The 20,985-nt window shown below is 37.1% G+C and overlaps 1 protein-coding gene across 1 annotated transcript in view; it reads left to right on the top strand.

Annotated features, from left to right (window-relative positions):
- The window catches only part of SH3GL2 (SH3 domain containing GRB2 like 2, endophilin A1), a 248,132-nt gene that overhangs the window by 184,144 nt on the left and 43,003 nt on the right, over positions 1-20,985 (top strand). The window contains exons 2-3 of the mRNA XM_069090663.1: positions 9,242-9,310; positions 19,401-19,473. Coding sequence (XP_068946764.1) covers positions 9,242-9,310; positions 19,401-19,473 — 142 coding nt within the window. The remainder of the gene's footprint in view (positions 1-9,241; positions 9,311-19,400; positions 19,474-20,985) is intronic.

Below are 20,985 nucleotides of genomic sequence, written 5' to 3'. Positions count from 1 at the left end.
TGGAAAGAAAAACAGACACTGTACTTTGAAGCCAGGGTAAAATCCTTCTACATATTGAAAAGGAGAGTGACCCAGTCATTATTACTGCCTCCAGCACTGCTTCAAGAAATCTTTCTTCCTTTTCTCTGTCTTTTGGTTGCTCTTTGAATCATGCAGTTATACAGCCCATTCCTTCAACTACATAGCAGTCATATGACCAGTAGTGATTTATTGTGTGGCATTAGCTGTGTGCTATTATGTAGCTGTGGTATTGTATTCTGTAGAGGGTGTGAATAAGATACTAACCCTTCCCTCCAGGAGCTTACAACTCCTCTTTTTCCTTCATAATTATATTCTTCCTTCACATCATCACCAGCATGATGCTTATGTACAAGTCTGATCTGGTTAGGCTCATTTTTGAGATTGTGTGGCCCCAAAATTTTCATTGGTTCCTCATTGTTTAGCAAGTAGATTTCAGATTCCTTTGCTTGGAAGGTGTGGCCGTAACCAACTAGGAACCATCCAAGCTTTCTAGCTTTATTTCAAAATACTTTTGAGTCCTTTGTTATGACCAAATTGACCATCACCCTCATTTCCTCTGTGTGTATGTATATGTTTATATATATATATATATGTACATATATATATATAATATGTGCATTTATTGGTTTTGTTATAGTTACATAGATATGTAGATACCTCTCTCCCCATAGCCATCCACACATGTGTATTATATATGTATACAAATGCATACATACACATGTATATACTCACAGACACACTTTATGTTCTCCCAGTTCTCTGCCTTTCTGTTCCCTGTGTTTGGAATGTCTTCTCCTACTTTACCTGTTCATTTCATTCCTCACTCAAATGCTACCTCTTCTATGAAGATTTCCCCGATCAATCTGTTCAATGATGACTTCTACCTCACATTTCACATTATATTATTTTGTATATCTTTGTTGCATTTATTATATAACATCATGTAAAGTAGATATCTGATAACACATACTTGAGATGGAATGTGATATAGTGGATAGAGAACTGACCTTGGGGTCAGGAAGACTTGGGTTCAAATTCTTCCTCTTATATAGACTATTTGCAATCTTGGGAAATTTCTTAACTTTTAAATGCCCCTAAGTAAATCACTTGTAGAGTAGGTATAGATCTATATTGGAAAAGGGAATTTGCTCACTGTGAATTGCCTATTCCAGTTAAATGTTTGTGTACCTTAGTTTCCCTTTCTAGTCTGTAAGATGCCTGAGTAACCATATCTTACCTAATCATTATCTCCTTCCCAGAGACTAGCATGGTGCTCTCTGTATGATAAATGTCTAATGCATGTTTGTTGAATGAATATATGCCTATATATAATTCATCTTCTCACACACAATTAAGTACAAAATGAATGGTGCAGACATTGAGGAATAAAATATGAGGGTTGGATAGGACTTCAGACATCTTCTAATACAATCTCTCTCCAAAACATAAATGCCTTATGTAAAAAGTTCAGGAATTGAAAAAAAAAAACAACCATTAACTTCTAGCAAGGAGTAGTCACAGCAAAAGTTTCATGGAAGGTGAAACTTAGACTAGGTTTGGAAGAAATAGTAAGATTTGGATAGGTGGGGAGGAGATCAAAGTATTATCAGGGACCTGAAGGTAGGAATGACCTTGGAATATGAGAAATGTGAAGAGTTCTGGAGAAAGGAAAATTGTTTCTGTTGAGGGATTGTGGTAAATAAGATTGAATAAAAAAATATGGAAGTTGAGGAGAGTTTTGGGGAAGGATGTTGATTTTGATTTTAATCATGTTGAGTTTGAGGTGAGGGGAACACATCCAGGGAACCAGAAGGCAGTTTGGAATACAGTAAAATAATAAAGGCTGGAGACAGATTTTAAAGTGAGCTTCATACAAATCCTGGAAGTAGATGAGTTATTATTTGAGAACCTTTTTAGACCTTGAGACAGGAAGATAAGATTTCAAATCCAGCCATAGATACTTACAAGCTATATGATCCTGGGCAAGTAATTTAACCTGTTTTCCTCAGTTTCCTCATGTGTTAAATGAGGATAATAATAGCACCTGTCTTCCAGGGTTGTTATGAAGATTAAATGAAATTATAATTATAAAGCATTTAGCACAGTGACTGGCACTAAGTAAGCTCTATATAAATGTTAGCTATCATTATTATTTATTATTATTATTATTTAACTATATAGGAGTTTAGAAAAGTAGTTCTAGGCCTTCTCTTGTTTCCTGTTTGTATTAGATATGCTTCTTAGTTAGTATTTCAGTTTCCTTTTCTCCATGTGAATAACAAGGATAAACATTTTCATAATAATTGATATTCATATAGTATTTTAAAATTTGCTTGGTTCTTTGCTTACATTATCTTATTTGAACTTTTGTATAATTCCACAAAGTAAGTACAGCAAATATTATTGGCCCACATTTTACAGATGTGGAAATTGAGACTCATAGAGATTAAGTGACTTGCCCATGGTCATAACAACTATTATGTATATTAGGTGAAATTTCAAATTGACCATAAGTCGCAAAGCACTGCCTTATCCTCTCTCTTAGAGAATAATACTTTGCTTACTGAAAATTAGGAATAATGTTTTTTCTAAATTGTTGTTGATGCTATTGGCATTCATTACCTGGTCTTGAAAAAAAATTGCTCTCCTTATCTATAACCTTTAAGGTAGAATATTCTGCCTTAGCACCCTTTTATCTTCCCCTTGCTCAGCCATCTGTATTTAATATTAAATATAAACAAAAAAAATGCACCTAAATGGTACAGTGGACAGAGTGCTGGGCCTAGAATTGGGAAGATTCATCTTCCCGAATTCAAATCTGGCCTCAGACACTTACTAGCTGTGTGGCCCTGAGTAAGTCACTTAACCCTTTTTGCCTCAGTTTCCTCATCTATAAAGTGGTAAGGGGAAGAAAATGGCAAAACACTCTAGTATCTTTGCCAAAGAAAACCCCAAATGGATCATTAATAGTCAGACATGAATGAAAAACAACTGAGCAAAATAAACAAAAGAAATAGTATTTAGATTTTATCAGACGGAGTAAATATTTTCGAAGCTAATCATGGTCCTTTTAGTTCAAAGAATTAGTAAAGGAGAGTTTAGATGTAGAACAATGGAGGCACCCAGGGACAGAAGTTAAAAAAAATGTATTACTGCTCACAAGGGGAGGAGAACAGATACCAGCAGGCAACAGTCTCAGTGTGAGGTCCCTATTGCCTTTAGCCAAGGGTAGCACCCAATGGAGTAGCATTTGGATGTGGAACTATGTAATGGCTTTTATATTCTAGACAAAGGCCCAGAGCCCTCTTGGGGCTCAAATTTATATAGAGTTTAAGACAAAGATCCAGCTGGCACCAATAGGAGAGTGCTCTCTCACCACTCTGGAAGATAGTAGTATGGTCAGTTCCAGTGAAATGAGGAAAATTTCTTTTTTTTATGTGGAAAAAAATATATACATATATTTATTTACTTTTAGTTTTCAACATTTATTTCCGCAAGATTTTGAGTTACACATTTTTCTCCTCATCTTTCCCCTACCCTCACCCCAAAATAGCAAGGCTACTGAATACCCCTTCTGCCAATCTGTTCTCTCTTATATCCTGCCTCATCCTCTCCTAACTTTCTAGTAGGGCAAGATGGATTTCTATACCCCAGTACTTATATCTTATTTCCCAGTTTCATGTAAAAAGCAATTTTTTGAAACATTTATTTTTAAAACTTTGAGTTCCAGATTTTTTTCCCATTCTTCCCTTTTCACCCACCCCCACTGGGAAGATAAGAGATTCAATATAGGTTGTACATGTGTAGTTACCCAAATCATTTCCATTTTAGTTATATTGTGAAAGACTAACTATAACTCCCTCCATCCTATCCCGCTCCCCACTTATTCTATTTTCTCCTTTGACCTTGTCCCTTTTCAAAAGTGTTTACTTCTAACTACCCTGTCCCCCAATCTTCCCTCCCTTCTATTATCCCTCTTCTTATCCACTTCCCCCCTATTTTCCTGTAGGGTAAGATACCCATTTATGTGTGCATGTTATTCCCTCCTTAAGCCAAATTCAATGAAAGTCAGGTTGACCCATTCCCTTTCACCTTCCTGCTCTTCCCTTCCATTGTAAAAGTTTCCTCTTGCCTCTTTTATATGAGATAATTTACCCTAATTTATCTCTCCTGTTCTTCTTCTCCCAATATATTCCTCTGTCATCTCTTGATTTTATTTTATTTTTGGATATCATCCCTTCATATTCAACTCATCCTATGCCCTCTATGTATACATGTACATACATATGCACACACTCACATATATATTTATATACACATACACCCTCCTATACATACACATATGTATGTATACATATATATACACACATATATTACATGCATACATATTCCCTTCAACTATCCTTATACTGACAAAAGTCTTATGAGTTACAATTATCATTTTTCCATGTAGGAATATCAGTAGTTCAACTTTAATGATTTTCTTATGATTTCATTTTCCTGTTTACCTTCTCATGCTCCTTGTATTTGAAAGCCAAATTTTCTGTTCAGCTCTGGTTTTTTCATCAAGAATGCTTGAGGGGTGGCTAGGTGGTGCAGTGAATAGAGCACTGGCCCTGGAGTTAGGAGGACCTGAGTTCAAATCTGGCCTCAGACACTTAACACAAAAAAAACTAACTGTGTGACCTTGGGCAAGTCACTTAACCCCAATTGCCCGACCTTCCCTCTCCAAAAACCAAAAAAAAAAAAAAAAAAAAAAAAAAAAGCTTGAAAATCCTCTATTTCATTTAATGACCATGTTTTCCCCTGAAGTTTTATACTCAGTTTTGCTGGGTAGGTGATTCTTGGTTTTAATCCTAGCTCCTTTGACGTCCAGAATATCATATTCCAAGCCCTTTAATCCCTTAATGTAGAAGCTGCTAGGTCTTGGTTATCCTGATTGTGTTTTCACAATGCTCAAATAGTTTCTTCATGACTGCTTGCAGTATTTTCTCTTTGACCTGGAAACTCTGGAATTTGGCTATAATATTCCTAGGAGTTTACTTTTTGAGACCTTTTTCAAGAGGTGATCCATGAATTCTTTCGATTTCTATTTTGCCCTCTGGTTCTAGAATATCAGGACCATTTTGCTTGATAATTTCTTGAAAGATATTGTCTAGGCTCTTATTTTTTGATCATGGCTTTCAGGTAGTCCAATAAGTTTTTAAATTATCTCTCCTGGTTCTATTTTCCAGTCAGTGGTTTTTCTAACGAGATAATTCACATTGCCTTCTATTTTTTCATTTGTTTGGATCTATTTTATAGTATCTTGATTTCTCATAAAATCATTAGCTTCCATGAGGATATTTTCTAAATAACCTAATAAGAAAGAATGAGGAGCATGGATGTAGGGACTTTACCAACCAGCAAGGTGTTAGGAAGGGAGGAGAATAATTCTAACCTCTGTGTTTATTAACCTTAACATACATGCAGGACTGGGGCCATACCAATGAAACAGGTTCCAGTTCATGGAGAGCATTTCCTTGTCTTTAGCAAGAGGATGGTCCAGGTCTCAGATATAATTCTTTTTTTTTTAAAGCAATTGGGGTTAAGTAACTTGCTCAAGGTTGCATGGCCAGTTATTTGGTGTGGGTGGTAAGTATATGAGGCGAGAACCGATCCCAGGTCTCCCAACTCTGAGGCCGGTGCTCTTACTCACTGTGCTACCTGGCCGCCCCTCAGATATAATTCTAATCTTTTTTTTTTTTATATAAAATTTTAATCTTAACACCAAAATTGTGCTAAACAGTGGCAAAAAGCTTAAATGACATGAAAATGCTGCCTTTGACATAATATGTATGTGTGTATAATATTGGCTAAGTAAGGGAAATGTTTGTTTGTTTGGAGGGCAATTGGGGTTAAGTGACTTGCCCACTTAAGTGACTTAAGTCACACGGCTAGTTTTTGTGTTAAGTGTCTAAAGCCAGATTTGAACTCAGGTCCTCCTGACTCCAGGGCCAGTGCTCTATTCACTGTGCCAGCTAACTGCCCAAGTAAGGAAAATGTTTTGCCATCAATTCATGCCTAATGATAAAGAAGATCATCTCTTCGATTGGAGGCTGGAAGATAGGACTCTGAAACTTGTTTCCTTACCCTACCTCCAATGATCTTAAGTCTTAGAAATGTTAGGGGTATTTACTTTGTAATTTGTATTTAACAAATACATTTTTAGTAGCATAAAATGGAGGAAAAGCTAAGAATGGTGAACCTATATTATTGTTGAAAGATGAAGTGGCAGAATGTGGAGACCAAACCCAAAACCAGTAGATTCTAATTGAGGCCCTGACACTGGTGATGTGATCCTGGGTGAGTCACTTAATATCATCTGAGTTTTTCCTCACCTATTAAACAATGCTTTTATTTCCCATCTCAAGGACTGAGTAATTATATTTGTGAATTTAAGACCTCATATGGAAATATGAGTATTATCTGGGCTTCACAATGGAAGGAACTTTGTCTTTTATAATCTTTCTATCCTTCCCCTCACAATAATGACTTATTTTTTGAATTGTTTGGTTTAACTACATTTTTACTGAAGTATGGAAAACAAATATCCCTCAGAATGGATAACCTTTCCCCCCACCCCACCCTGAAATAGGTCAGTTAAATTCTTTTAACTTAGTATGAGTCTGCAATTGCGGCTATAGTTGCATGAGGAGAATGAAAGTGTCTGACTCCCTGAAGAGTTATGTGACCATTGTTTTGCATCTTAAATAGTTTCTAGGACAAATGCCACATGAATTGAGCATTTAAATCCCTACTATGTGCGAGACATATAGTAGGTGCTCCTTGGAATTATGATTTACCCACAAATTCTGAAGATTTAGCCATTGTATATTAACAGCTGTGGCACTTTTCAGCCATTACTAACCAGTAATAGCAAATCTCCCTTTTGCCACATGTTTATTCCACATGACACCATGAAGTATTAAGTTCGAAAGCTTACAGGACAGCCTTCTTGTGCATGCCAAGGAAAGAATAATGCAAAGCCCTGATCTGTTGACTAAGAAGTGAGAGATGGAGCAGAACTCTGCCTGATTTTGATCTGTTCTTTAATTGGTTTTCTATTTTGATCAAAAAGTAACTTTTGGTATTCATAGTGGGCTTAGAAGTTCTTTGGGTAGAATGGATAGAGTGCCAGGCTTGGAGTCAGGAAGACTCATCTTCCTGAAATTAAATCTGGCCTCAGATGCTTAGACAATTCACTTCTCCCTGTTTGCCTCAGTTTCCTCATCTGTAAAATGAGCTGGAGAGGGAAATGGAAAACCACTCCAGTTTCTTTGCCAAGAAAATCCCAAATGGGGTCACAAAGAGTTGGACATGACTAAAAACAATTGAATGATGAAAGAAGTTCTTTGATGTTTCTGTGTGAGTGGGAGAAAAAAACCCCACAAGTATGTATTATGTACCTCAGTTCTTTTAGTCTCCCATAACAGCTTTAGAAGACAGATCTTTTACCATACTCCTTATAGTCCCCTTTGTTTCCTGTGATTCCTTATTAGATAATGATAACCCCACAAAGAGAGGGCTTTAAGAAGCAGCTGGATGCACAGAAGAAGAGATTTATACATTCAATATTTGGGGGTAAAAATCCAAACAAATCACATGGGAATAATAGAACAACAGGAGTTTCTTCAGAGGCCCATTCTTAAAGGAAGGACTGAAGAAAAAAGTCCCTATGAAGAAAAAACTACAGTGAGGGGAGTCTACAGAAGATTTCACCTCATCTTTCTTGAAGAGAGAGATAACAGAGTTTTTTCTACCCTAAGAAAAGCAATTTATTATTTTGAAAACTGCCTCTAACTGCCCTTGTAGGCAAGAAAAAAATTACATGATTTCTCTATTGTTAGCCTTGTGGGGGGTAGAGGGAAGTGAAGCAGCTTGTTTCTTCTATGGTTGTCTTCACCATATCACCCTGCTCCTATTCCCCTCCACCCCTCACTCAATAAACTGTTTGTTGTTGTAGTTGAGTAGTTTTCAGTTGTGTCCAACTCTTTGAGAAACCCCTATTTGTGGTTTTCTTGGCAAAGATACTGGAATGGTTTGCCATTTCCTTTTCTAACTAATTTTACAGATGAGGAAACTGAAACAAATAAGGTTAAGTAACTTTTCTAAGGTCACATAGCTAGTAAATGTCTGAGGCCAGATTTGAACTCGGGAAAATTCTAGCCCACTATGAATACCAACAATATTCCTGACTCCAGACCTAGCATTTTATCCACCGTGCCACCTAGGTACCCCAATAAACTGCAATGGCTCCCTATTTCCTTCAGGATCAACTGTAAATTCATCCATTTGGCTTTCAAAGTCCTCCATAACCCGTCTCTGTTTCTCTGTCTTTGTTTCTCTGTCTGTGTCTCTACTTACGTATCTTTCTGTATGTATATAGTTATTTGCATGCTATTTTCTTCTATTAGACTGTGAGCCCCTTAGGAGCAGTGACTGTTTGGACATTTTTGCCTTTCCTAGTATCACCAGAACTTAACACAGTGCCTAACACATAGTAGGTGCTTAAATAATCGGTGATTTTTTGATTCTGAAACAGACTCTTTTAGAGCTGCTGCTTATTAGAAAAGCATGATGATCTAAAATAATGTGGCAGAGAAGAAATACAAGATACATTTATGCATAGGTTTCACATTTTATTTGTGTATTGACATACCTGTTGCATAGATTCTCTAAGAGTCCTAGCTAAGTATTTTATTGCTGAGAATACCCTTCCCCCATCCAGACTGTTTCTCCCTTGTCCTCCCCTCCACACATTTTAGCTTCTTTATGTATGCTGCTTTCCTCCTTAGAACATAAGCTCCTTGAGGGCAGGTACTGCCTTGCTTCATTATATTTGTATCCCTAGTGCTCACCATAGTGCCTGGCTAATAATAAGGATTAATAAATGCCCCATCTGTCTATCTATCAAATGGATACCAGCTGGGAAGAATTTTACCAGGGAAATGCGAAAGCTATGATAAATCATTTAGTTACCCTGATAGGATTATATAGAAAAAAGAAGCCCATTGTATTCATAGGTAGCATTTAAAAATTTCTCATCCAAAAGAAAGCTATGATCATGCTGTTTTTCATAACTGTTCAGAGATAATTAGGTTGGGAGGCAAGAGGTCCTAGCAAGTCTTTGGAGACACTTCTTTTACAACTACTTTCTTCTATGTTTTTCCCTTTGCAGAAAGTGAGTGAGAAGGTTGGAGGAGCAGAAGGAACCAAGTTAGATGATGACTTCAAAGAAATGGAAAGGGTAAGTCTTTGTCTTCTTGAGTAATTTTTGCCCTTCACTGAGTAATGTTGGAGAGAAGAGAGGAATGGAATAGTGGATGTTATTCCTCATAGATGTGAAGAGTCACAGGTATTCTTAATTACATTTATTACAGAATAACCTTTAAGTGTGTTGGCATTGCCACAAATTGCTTTTCATATGGACTGAGGATCTGCTGGTATTTTGACTGCTTCAATGAAATATCAAGTTCAGCATCAATAAGCTAAAGGGCGGGGAAGTCTAGTTGTTTTGGACTTTGGCTTTTTCAGTTTTCTTTCCATGAATGGAATAATGAAAGAAAGGATAGAGTTCATAATTCCTTGTGGGTTAATAACAGCAAATTATTAATGAAGGAACTTTAAAATCAGGAAACTTAATTAAAATTGTTGTAAAGGATAATAGAGAGAAAACGATGCTGTCTCCAAGGTAAATTGAGTGTGGAAAGTACTTTTTGTAGTTTCTTTTTATTAGTGATTTTTGGAAAATTATCTCCATTTGAAAGACTATTAGCATCTAACAATAATAACAGTGATGATGATAAATTGACTAAAACTTAAACAACATTTGTAATAGATGATGCCATGCCAAATGCTCATAATTTCCATAGATCTTTGAAAGTATGAGTTCCTAGCATGAAATATAAAAATCCTTCATGAAGAGGATGAGGGATTTAGCATCACCATTGTCCTCTCTGCTTTTGGAGTTATACTAATGATGTTTTCAGTGACCCAACAGAAGATGAGCTTACATTCTGATCCTTTTATTCAGTTACAAAAAACAGTTATTTTTTTTCTGAGATTGTTAAATATAAAAGTTAAATAGTAGGAGAAAGACTTGTCCCTGGATGATTTCTATCTAACTCTCCTTGAAAAGGCGAGATTATGGTGATGGTATTTATATAGCATTTTAAGGTTTGTAAATTATTTTATGTTCATTATCTCATCTGTTTCTTACAACCCTGTAAGTTAAGTGGCTCAGTTTGTCCAGAGATACACGTTTGTGTCTGAGATGGGACTAAAAGCATAGGTCTCTCCAACTCCACCTTCAAACATTGTCTCTAGAGTACTCTCACCACTCACAGTATCTAATTTTGCCTTAGCCACATCTTTAGAAAAGAATTGGGGAGGTGATGGGGGTGGTATTGTGGGGTCTTGATGTTGATGGAAATGTAAAACTACAAAGTATGACAGTTGTAGTCTTGCCAATGGTTATTTTTAAAACCTGTGTCCTCATTTTTGTTAATAGCATTTCTGAAAACAAACAAATCACAAACTGTCCTAAAACCCAATTGTGAATTTTGCAACAATAGCCATGCTGTAAAGGGTTTGGAGTTCCTGGGTTAAACAGAGTCTGTACTCAAATTTTTTAAAAGTTCCAATAGACCAAAGTTTCCTTTCAAATGTTGATGTTGACTGTGGATCCCTGAGATCTGGATGTTATAAGGAATCCAGTAATGAAGAGTCAAAAGTATCAAGCACACAACCCTAGGTAAGAACCATACTAAAATGTAATTAGAAAGTAATTAACAAAATAAATATAAATGCATAAAACATAAATAACTTTACCCTTTAAAACTGTCAATATATGATCTATAGGGGTCCTTATGTACAGATTCGTGCCCCTATTTCTATTTAATTTGTATATCATTGGACTAGGAGATGCTTTGGGGAGCTGTGGGATATTGCTAGATAGCAAGGTTTTTGGTTGGAAGAGAACGAGATCAACTGATGAGATGTAGGAAAATGTGTAGACTAGGGAATAAAACCTACTAGAGTGGCCTAATAAAAAGGAAAGATCTGAATATCAAAGATATGTTCATGGAAAGATCAAGACCTATAAGAGAGATTCTAGGATTCTTAAGGCATCAAGCAGTTGGATACTAACTTATTTGTTATTATTTAAATTCACAATAAATTGATTAATAAGTAATCATTAAGTGCCAACTATGTTCTAGGAACCATACCAGGCACAAGAATTTGGACAGTTCTTATCTTCAAGGAGCTTAAATTTTATTGATCAAAAAAGTGTACCCATATACCAAAACAGGAAAGTCTCCATTGGTCTTGGTCTCTTTTAGATGTCAAAAGTTGGACTAATATTGATAACTTCACTTAGAGGTAAGCAGGACAGACTAGCCAAGGATTGGAAACCTTATAGGTCAGGGCAGAAGCCAACATACAGAGGTTTAAATTTGTAGCAGATGTAGGTCAAGAGAATAGGGATGGAAAGACTTGCCTTTACCAGTAGGGCAAAGAAGTAGCAATCAGAATCTTGAATTATAATTTTTAAAATAAATTTTTATTGATAATTTCTATTTTTATGTGAACTAAATTTCCCAACAAATTCCTCCCACCATCTTCCCTCCCTATCCCAGAGAACCATCCTTTATAATGAAAAAGGAAAAAAGGGGGAAAATGCTCAGAAAAACTAATCAGTCTATTAAAAAACCTGATATATGTATATATATATAGTGTTCCATTCTCATAGACTCCCACTTCTGCAAAGTAGCCACGAAAAGTGGCTTCTGTTTTTTCAGGTTCAAGTTTGGTCATTACAGTTTCCTAGCATTCAATTTCTTTTGTTGTTTTACTTTCCATTTCTGTTGTTGCATTCATTTTTTTCTCTTTTCTAGTTGTTTTTACTTCACGTGTTTCAGTTCACATGAGGTTTCCCATGAATTTTTGTATTTATAATATTCATCATTTCTTATAGCACAGTCATATTCCATTTCATTCATGTATTACAAATTGTTTAGCCATTTTCTAGTTGATAAACATCTGCTTTGAAGGTAGCTAGGTGATACAGTGGTAAGAGTACTGGGCCTGAAATCAGGAAGACCTGAGTTCAAATCCAGAACTCAGATACTTAGTATATGCATGAGCCTGAGTAAGTCACATAACCTCTATTTGCCTCAGTTTGCTCAACTGTAAAATGGAGCTAATTATAGCATCTACTTCCTAGGGTAGTTGTGAGGATCAAATGCAGTAATAAGTATAAAGTGCTTTGGGGGGCGGCTAGGTGGTGCAGTAAATAGAGCACCGGCCTGGAGTCAGGAGGACCTGAGTTCAAATCCGGCCTCAGAAACTTAAAAAAAAAAACAACTAGCCATGTGACCTTGGGCAAGTGACTTAACCCCAATTGCCCTACCTTCCCCCCTCCAAAAAGAAAAAAATAAAATAAAATATAAAAATAAAGTGCTTTGAACAGTGCCTGCAACATAACAGGTGCTACATACATGTTAAGAATTACTAGTTTGGTGGCATAGACAGTGGAGTGCTGTCTGAGACACTTAACTAGTTGTGCAACTCTGAGCAAGTCATTTAATGTTTCTGAGCCTCAGTTTCCTCATCTTTAAAGTAGGGATAACTGCAGGGTTGTGAGGATCAAATAGAATAATTCACTTAAAGTGCTTTGCAAGTACTTACAGTACCATATAATAGTAACTTTAAACTAGAGATCTGAGAGCTTGTTTTTTTTGTAGTATAACCAGATATGGCTAGGGGTTCCAGATAACTCATTTCTTAGAAAGAGTAATCCTCAAAAACAAAACAACAATATAGAGGTGGCTAGGTGGCACAGTGAATAGAGCCCCAGCCCTGGAGTCAGGAGTTAAATCCGGCCTCAGACACTTGGCACACTCACTAGCTGTGTGACCTGCGGCAAGTCGCTTAACCCTAATTGCCCTCCAAAAGCAAAAACAAAATAAAACAAGAAAGAGTGATCCAGTCTTCCAGTTTCTGCATGAAATTAAAAAGAATGATACATTTGGAGAACAGGGTAGTTTCCATCCCAAATACCTTTGAAAAAAGGAGGAAAATAAAAAGCTGGGGCGTTACATTAATACATGATGGAAATAAATTGGGAAAATTAACCAATAAAAAGTAATTAAAAGGGAAAATACAGGACAGGAAATGTAAAAAAAATCTATTTTAACATATGTAAACCTGAATATGCCTTCATTTCTGCTCCTCATGTATGGTAACTCCAAGGGAGAGCATTCTTACAGCCAAGCCCACAAGCCGAGCCAACCATCTGGCAAAAAAAAAATAGCCCCAGGAGAAACAAAAACCTTACTCAAAAACCATAGGCTTTTCTCCAAACCCAGTCAGCCCTGCTCCCTGTGAACTGACAGAGAAAATGGTCTTTGAAAGACAAGATGCAGTCAAAACAGTCTTATGCCTATTTAATTCTCATCTATCCTTCCTATCGACAGGCTCCTTCCCTGTTACCTACAAACAAGCCTATGTCTTCCTTATTCTTTAAAAGCAAACAAAAAAACCCAAGTAAATCTTGCCTATCCCTCAAGTTATCATCCTGTATCTATGTATTCTTTCATAGTCAAGCTCCTAGAAAAATCCATCTACATTCATTGCTTCTACTTCCTCTCCTTTCACTCAGTTTTCCACCCCTTCACCTTTACCTGGCTGAAACTGCCTTTTCAAAAGTTTCCAATGCCAAGTCTGATGGTCCTTAGTTCTCACCTTTCTTGACCTCTGTGCAGCTTTTGACATTGCTGACCACCCTTGGATTGTCATCCATGACTTGTACCCTAACTGTGGATATATCCCAAGACTCTGTCCAAGGTTTCTTTACACTTTATGCCCTTTCTCACAATGATCTCATCTGTTCCCATGAATTCAGCTATATGTATTCAAAAATATTCATATCTATTCTCTCTTGAACTCCAATCCTGCTTTCAGTATCTATTGGACATTTCAACTGGTTATTCCCTTAGGAATCTTTAATTCATATGTCCAAAACTGAACTTCTCATTTTTTCTCCTAACCCACCCTTCCTCCTGCTTTACTACTTCTGTATCATCACTCTTTCAATGACCTTGATTCTTAAATACAGAAGCACCATGAAGCAGCCAGCTGGTGAACCTGGAGCTAGGAAGACCTCAGTTCAAATCCAGATTCAGATGCTTCCTAGTTAACCCCCATTGGCCTCAGTTCCCTCAACTGTAAAATGGATAATTAGAACATCTACCTCACAGGGTTGTTATTAGGATCAAATGAGATATTTGTAAAAGTGCTTAGCACCATACCTTGGTATATAGTACAAGCTCTGCAAGTGCATATATATGTCTGTATATACACATATTTATACACACATATTACATTGAGAAATATATATGTAATAAAGTATATATAATATATATTATGTTGTAATGTGCATTATACCCAAATACTTCTCAAAGTTTTATGTATATATATATGTACACATACATAATAATATTTAATTTTTTTGTGATTGTCTCTATCCCTTGTTGGATTAAGAATTCTCCTCCTAGCCCAGGGATTCCTAAACTTTGTCAATCTCCATATCTCTAGGCTTTCATTTAACTTTCCCATGACCCCTATTAACTATGTATGAGAGGAAATATAATCAAGAGTTTAGCATATATATGCACAAAAGAAATAAAATAGATCCATTTTAATATAATACATAACTGTTTATTAAATATTCCCCTTTCCCCTGAATAAGCTTCTTGTATTCCCTGCAAGCATATATACCTACGGTTGCTTTAACCATACTTGTAAAAGGTACCTGATTTGGTTCTATTCTGTTTTTTTTAATGCTATGACCATTAATCTTTAAGTCATATGTAGAATTTGAGTTTATTGTGGTTTGCTGTGTAAGATGCTTGTCCAAACTAAATTTCAACAAACCTTTATTAAGCATGTACTATGGGCTAGGCATCAAGGATGCAACCATGAAAAAGGATACATTTCCCTGGTTACAATTTAATGAGTTTATAGTGTGCACAGATAATACTGACAAGATAAAAATGAGTAAGCAAATTGAAAAGGTCAAATGGAAAGGCCCAGAAGGTTCAAACGGAGTGATGAAGTAGTGGTAGAAGGGAGTCTTGGAACTCAAAAGGAATTGAGAAACATTAATGGTACATGAGCAAACAGGAGAGTGAAAAAAAGTGGCAGCTTCTGAGGAATCATGTAAGGTGCTGAGAAATATAGATTAAACCCAACTGCTTGGAGATGAAAGAAGCAAGGATGGAAACTCAAAATCAGAAATGAGGAGAACATCCAAAGTAATCTAAGTTCTTTTGGTAATGGAGAAGAAAGCTTGTCATGCCCCAAGGACCCTTTATCTCTTGCTTTCCTTTTGGTGGGGGAAGCCGGAACATCATAACTGTGCTGCTTCTCTTTCTCTTTTTTTAAATTAACTTTTGTATTCTGAATTTAACGCAAAAAAAAAAAATGAAGAGTTCCATGTGCATAGTAGAAAATAGAGAATTTTCATGCAATTACAAATCCTCATTACATAGTTTGTTTCCCCTTTAAATATAAAATCAATTCAAAATAAAAAATCAATTCAAAATTTAATTTTTAGAACTGTGCTTTCTTTTACATTTTAAATAAAGCATCTTCCTGGAACTCAGGAAGAAGACTCTTGTCTCACCCTGCAGACCTTGTGCCTTGCTGGCAGAGTTCTGCAGGAAACTTTGTATTCCCTACCTGTTCCCTGTTTCCCCTAATGGGGCAATTGAAATTTGTTAGCCATGGAGATCAGGAGATCTGGAATCTCAAACCCTTTCTCCTTTTCTTTTGCTTATAAAATGCATTGCAGTTAAACTTTAAATCACTGCCAAGAGAACCTCTTTCATAGGATCAGCAGTTTTGAGGAGAGAGAAAGAGAGAGAGCACTCAGTTTAGCTTTATTCCTAAAGGGGCAATTACACAATTGAATGAAATAAATTAGAGGTTGACATCAGGCATTGCCACTGGATAAAGCAAGTGGGGATTCCTAAAGCTCATTTCTCTAGTATCAGCCACTAAAGACTCTCTCCAGCTGAGATGTGCTGAAAACACAGGTGTTTGCCTCTTAACCCCGACAGCCTCCTTGGTGAGACCACTGAATGTAATAATGGAAATGTTGCTTCCACAGACTCCTTGCACTGTAAGTGTTTCTCCCCAGTAATTTAAGTGCCAATATGTGAAACCGTTTTTGTTGCTTAAATACACACACACACATAATGTGCACACATGCATACACACACATGCAGAGCATGAACTCCTTAAAAGCTTTGCTAAAAATTACCTGAATATTTTCCTGGGAACCAGTTTCTGAGTGAATTTGTTGAAAGAGAAACCAGAACTTCTCAATCAAGAGTCTCAATGTTTGTGCTGCAGTTAAATGTGCCCAATAATAAACTTTAATTCAGGAAAATAGAACTAGACTAGAACTTCAGTACTATCTAGACCAACTTTCTCATTTTACAGATGAGAAAACTGAGGTACAAGGAGATCAAGTGATTTACTCCAGGTCACACAGGTAGTAAGTGAGATTTGAATCTAGGTCTCTGACTCTGGGAAAGAGGGATGGTGCAGTGGATAGAGTGTGGTACCTACAGTCAGGAAGACTCATCTTCCGGAGTCAAATCTGGTTTCAGGCACTATCTGTGTCACTTAACCCTGTTTGCCTCAGTTTCCTCATCAGCAAAATGAGCTGGAGAAGGAAACGACAAACCACTCCAGCATCTTTGCCAAGAAAATTTCAAATGGGGTCACAAAGAGTTGGTTGGACATGACTGAAAAATCGCTGTACAACAGCAACCTCTGACTGTACAACCAGTGCTCATTCCTCTGTGTCATGACTGGTGTCGTCTACATTGCTGGGCCCAGCAGCAACAAAATAAAGGCGTTTCCTTTGTCACTTTTTTCCTGAAGAAATGATGCCACAGTTTCCAAATTAGGACTAAACTTGTCTTGGTCTGCTGCATTCTGGACTTGATCTTTAGTGTGGCTCTTTCATAGGAGCAGTATTAGCTGAATGTAATTTCAGATGACAACCAGTGCAGCAAACAAGCCCTGGGGCAGGGGATGGGAATGCATTTGTTTATCATGTCCTGAAATGGGATCTCAAATGTGTGTGCAGGTAAAAGTCCATCCTCTAAACTCAGAAGGAGGAATGACTTGCTTATGGAAAATGCTGATAAAAAAAATCTCAAAATCATAGTTATCTCAAGTTCTAGGAAAACTGCTTCTTCCTCATAAGGATTTGTATTTTACAGCATTTAAAACTACTCTTGTCTTATAGAATATAAAACTGAAACCTGGAGAGCAGAAGTGATTTCAGGTTCAGTAGCAGAGCTGGGATTGAAATCCAGGTCCCCTGACTCAAAATCCATTTGTAGGCAGAAAAGTTCACCACTCTGGAGCTTTGCTACTCTTGTGTATGAATTCCTCAATAATAATGTCTATGCAAATTAGCGAGCTAGTGGACTTTGGCAAGGTCAGTTTTTCTGTTCTAAACCTAATCACCATCTCACTAAGAATCTGTCTGCCAAAGGATGTTAATCTCTGTTTTTAAATCTTAGGGACAATATAAATAAACATTTGGTACAAAAATAAGTGTGCTTTACATACCTTAACATTTTTGGATTAGCCATTATCGGCAGTACCATATATAAGAACTGAATTAATCTATTTATTGATAGGATAAACCTGCATAGGTATCTTGCCTTTACTCTCTTGAAGAAAGATGATCTTTAGAAGCCTGATTAACAACAACAGTAACACACATAAAAAGGATCTCTTCCTCCCAAAATTCTAAACTTCTCAGTTTAAGTCTCTTAATCTTTACTTTGAATTCTCAGGCTTGATGGGGAAATGTTTTTCACTCTCACAAACTTCAAGTGGTTTCTGTAACAGAAACTAGCAGCTTAACAAGTAAGAGAGAAATGTCACAATATGTAAGAAGGATAGAGATCAGCTGTTTTTCTTCTTCACAGACAGTTGAGACCTGACATTGTGTTAAAGCTGGAGGAGGAGTATTATGTAAGGGAAACACTAGCTGATGTGGGGGTGTCATGAGACACTGAAACCTGCTGTAAGATGCGCAATGCAGGGAGATGGAGCATCTCTTTTCCTTGAGCCCCTTGTGAAGGGATTGAGTGATGGTTTGTGAATGGTTCAGATTCAGTGCTGGCAGCAAAATCAAGGATACCATATGCTTTAATAATATGTCTCCACCATGAAGTAGCATGGTGATGAGCATACACATTGCTGTTGACATATTTAGGAAACATCTGGGTGGCTAAGTAGATAGAGCACTAGGCCTAGAATCAGGAAGACCTGAGTTCAAATCTCGCCTCAGACACTTAGCAGCTGTGTGACACTAGTGAAGTCACTTAACTTCTATTTGCTAACTTAATTTACTGGGAGATGGAAATGACAAACCTCTCTAGTATCTTTGGCAAGAAGTATGCTCCACAAGGTCATGAAGAGTTGGGCATGACTAAATAACAATTGATATATTGGAGATATATTAAGAATACTAATAGTAAAATCGATATTTGTAATCAGTATTAGTACTAAAGATCTTCTAATTTTTATATTTGCTTATTGGATTAAAAATTGCCTAAATAATAGATTCCATTCACAAAAGGTTAGTTCATAGGGCATGCTTTAGAATATAAAACTATGATATGCTTATATACTTCATTTTTCTTCTACACATTTAAATTTTTTTTCTTTTCCTATAACTTTGTAATATGTCTTCCCATTCCATTCTGTACCTCTAGTCCCAGAGGAGCAGCCCTTCTTTATAATAATTATGTAATGAAGTAAATCAAGTGTGTCTTAGAATTCATGGTCTTGTTCTTTACCTTTAGGTAGCTAGATGGCTCAGTGGATAGAATGCAGGGTCTGGAGTCAGGAAGACTAACATCTTCCTGGGGTCAAATCTGGCTTCAGACACTTACTATCTGTGTGACCCTGGGCAAGTCACTAAACATATTTGTCTTAGTTTCCTCATTCATAAAGTGAGCTGGAGAAGTAAATGGCAAACTACTTCAGAATATTTGCCAAGAAAACCCCAAATGGGGTCACGAAGAGTTGGACCTGACTAACAAACTACTGAACACACACACACACACACACACACACACACACATTCTTTACCTTTAGTCGGTCACTTCTGTCATGAGATGGGATATATGTTTCAACATAAGTCTTTTGATGCCATGATTATTTGATAATTTTATTGGAGTTAGATCAAAGTTATGTCATTTGTTTTTTCTTCATCAATGCTTTTCATCTTCTTTCAGAAAGTGGATGTCACTAGCAGGGCTGTGATGGAAATAATGACCAAGACAATTGAATATCTTCAACCCAATCCAGGTAAGGGAAGATATTACTAAACTGGAGTGTCCTTTAAAGGTAACTAAACTATTTTCTTTATGTTATACTTTCTATAGATGCCCTTTTTCTCTCAGAATGCTGGACCTCAGCTTTCATTCTGGTTCCACTAGATATGTAACTATTGATTGACACCTCAGTCAGTCTCCTGAGCTTCTGTGTCTTCCTCCCCTTTTTAGGGGTTGTTGTAAGGAAAGCACTTTGGAAAATTCCAAGACCTGTAGAAATATGAGCTAGTGTGCTGGCCTCCAGCTACCTGGCCTTATTTTGTAAGCAGCAACCACCTGGGAAGAAAATAGTGGGTGTTGTGGAGCAAGTGTCCTACTTCATCATGCCTGAAGGAGTATCTGCTTGGTACTAGGAGTCAGGGCAGATCAGAAGGGCACAGACCTGTTATATTGTCTTTAACTTAATGGTGAGATCTATAATAATGAAGACTCCTCCTAAATGAGCTGTCCAAGGCAGGTCCTTGGGATGGCTGGCAGGGGGGTAGGAAACTATCTTACTAGATCAGCTAATTTGGGAGACGTTCAACATGATCTTGATATGGGTAGTGTCTGGGATGCAGTGGTTAAGAGAATACAAATTTCACTCCATTTTTATCAGAGACCAATTTCTCCAAATCAGGCTCACAAGTTGGCTCCTAAACCCCTACGATTATACTGTAGCTGTCAAGGCAACCTGGGTTGCCCACATCTTATTTTGAAAATGGTGGTTCTGTGGTGTTAAGCTACCAGTGGACTTGACTCTTAATTTTTATTTCTCTTCCACCTTGTAAGAAGTAATGAAACTGTAGGAGACAATAATATACTCTCATTGGAAAGATCCCAGAGAAAATGACTGCCGGAGTAACCAGCTTTATTGTTCTTTCCCTTTGGGATCTTTCCACTGAGGATGCATTATTGGCTCCTGAAATTTCTTCATTTCCTCTGACCTCTTCAGTCACAATGGCAGCATTGTAAAGAAATAAGTGTTCCTGAAATGTTGTTTCAAAATTTAAGGGATAAAAGAGGAAAAAAGGAGAAGAGCCTTCAGAAATGACCTGGAGTCTTAGATGCTTTAGAGCAGAGGAGCTGGGCACGAACCTCAGGTCTCAGTTCTGCCACATTCACTCTAGATGACTTTGATGAGCAAGTCTCCTGACTTTCCTTTGTCTCCATTTCCTTTGCTTTAAAATGAAGGCGTTACATGTGATGACCTCTAAGGACACCTCTGGCTCCGGCTGTCATCCTATGTTGGGATAACCAAGAGCTCTTGAGTTTAGCGATGTATGGAAATGGCAAATGTGGAACTTTTCCCTGGCTTGGTTACCAGATACAAACCGTTAGCAACCCAGCAAGCTTAAGCAGTGGGATTAACCATGTAGCCAGAGTTTACCAAGTGTATAAATTTGTTTTTGACTTGTAGGCCTAGGTCAGAGGAAAGAGGATAGGTGATGGTGGTGGTGATGGTTATATGGTTACCAAAATCAGAAAGGCAAGGCATTCCAGTTAT

The sequence above is a fragment of the Petaurus breviceps genome, unplaced genomic scaffold (assembly GCF_028583685.1).
Source record: "Petaurus breviceps papuanus isolate PSGF00001 unplaced genomic scaffold, PetGlider_PUasm1.0 187, whole genome shotgun sequence".
Classification (NCBI taxonomy): domain Eukaryota; kingdom Metazoa; phylum Chordata; class Mammalia; order Diprotodontia; family Petauridae; genus Petaurus; species Petaurus breviceps.
This window is presented reverse-complemented; position numbering and strand designations above follow the sequence as displayed.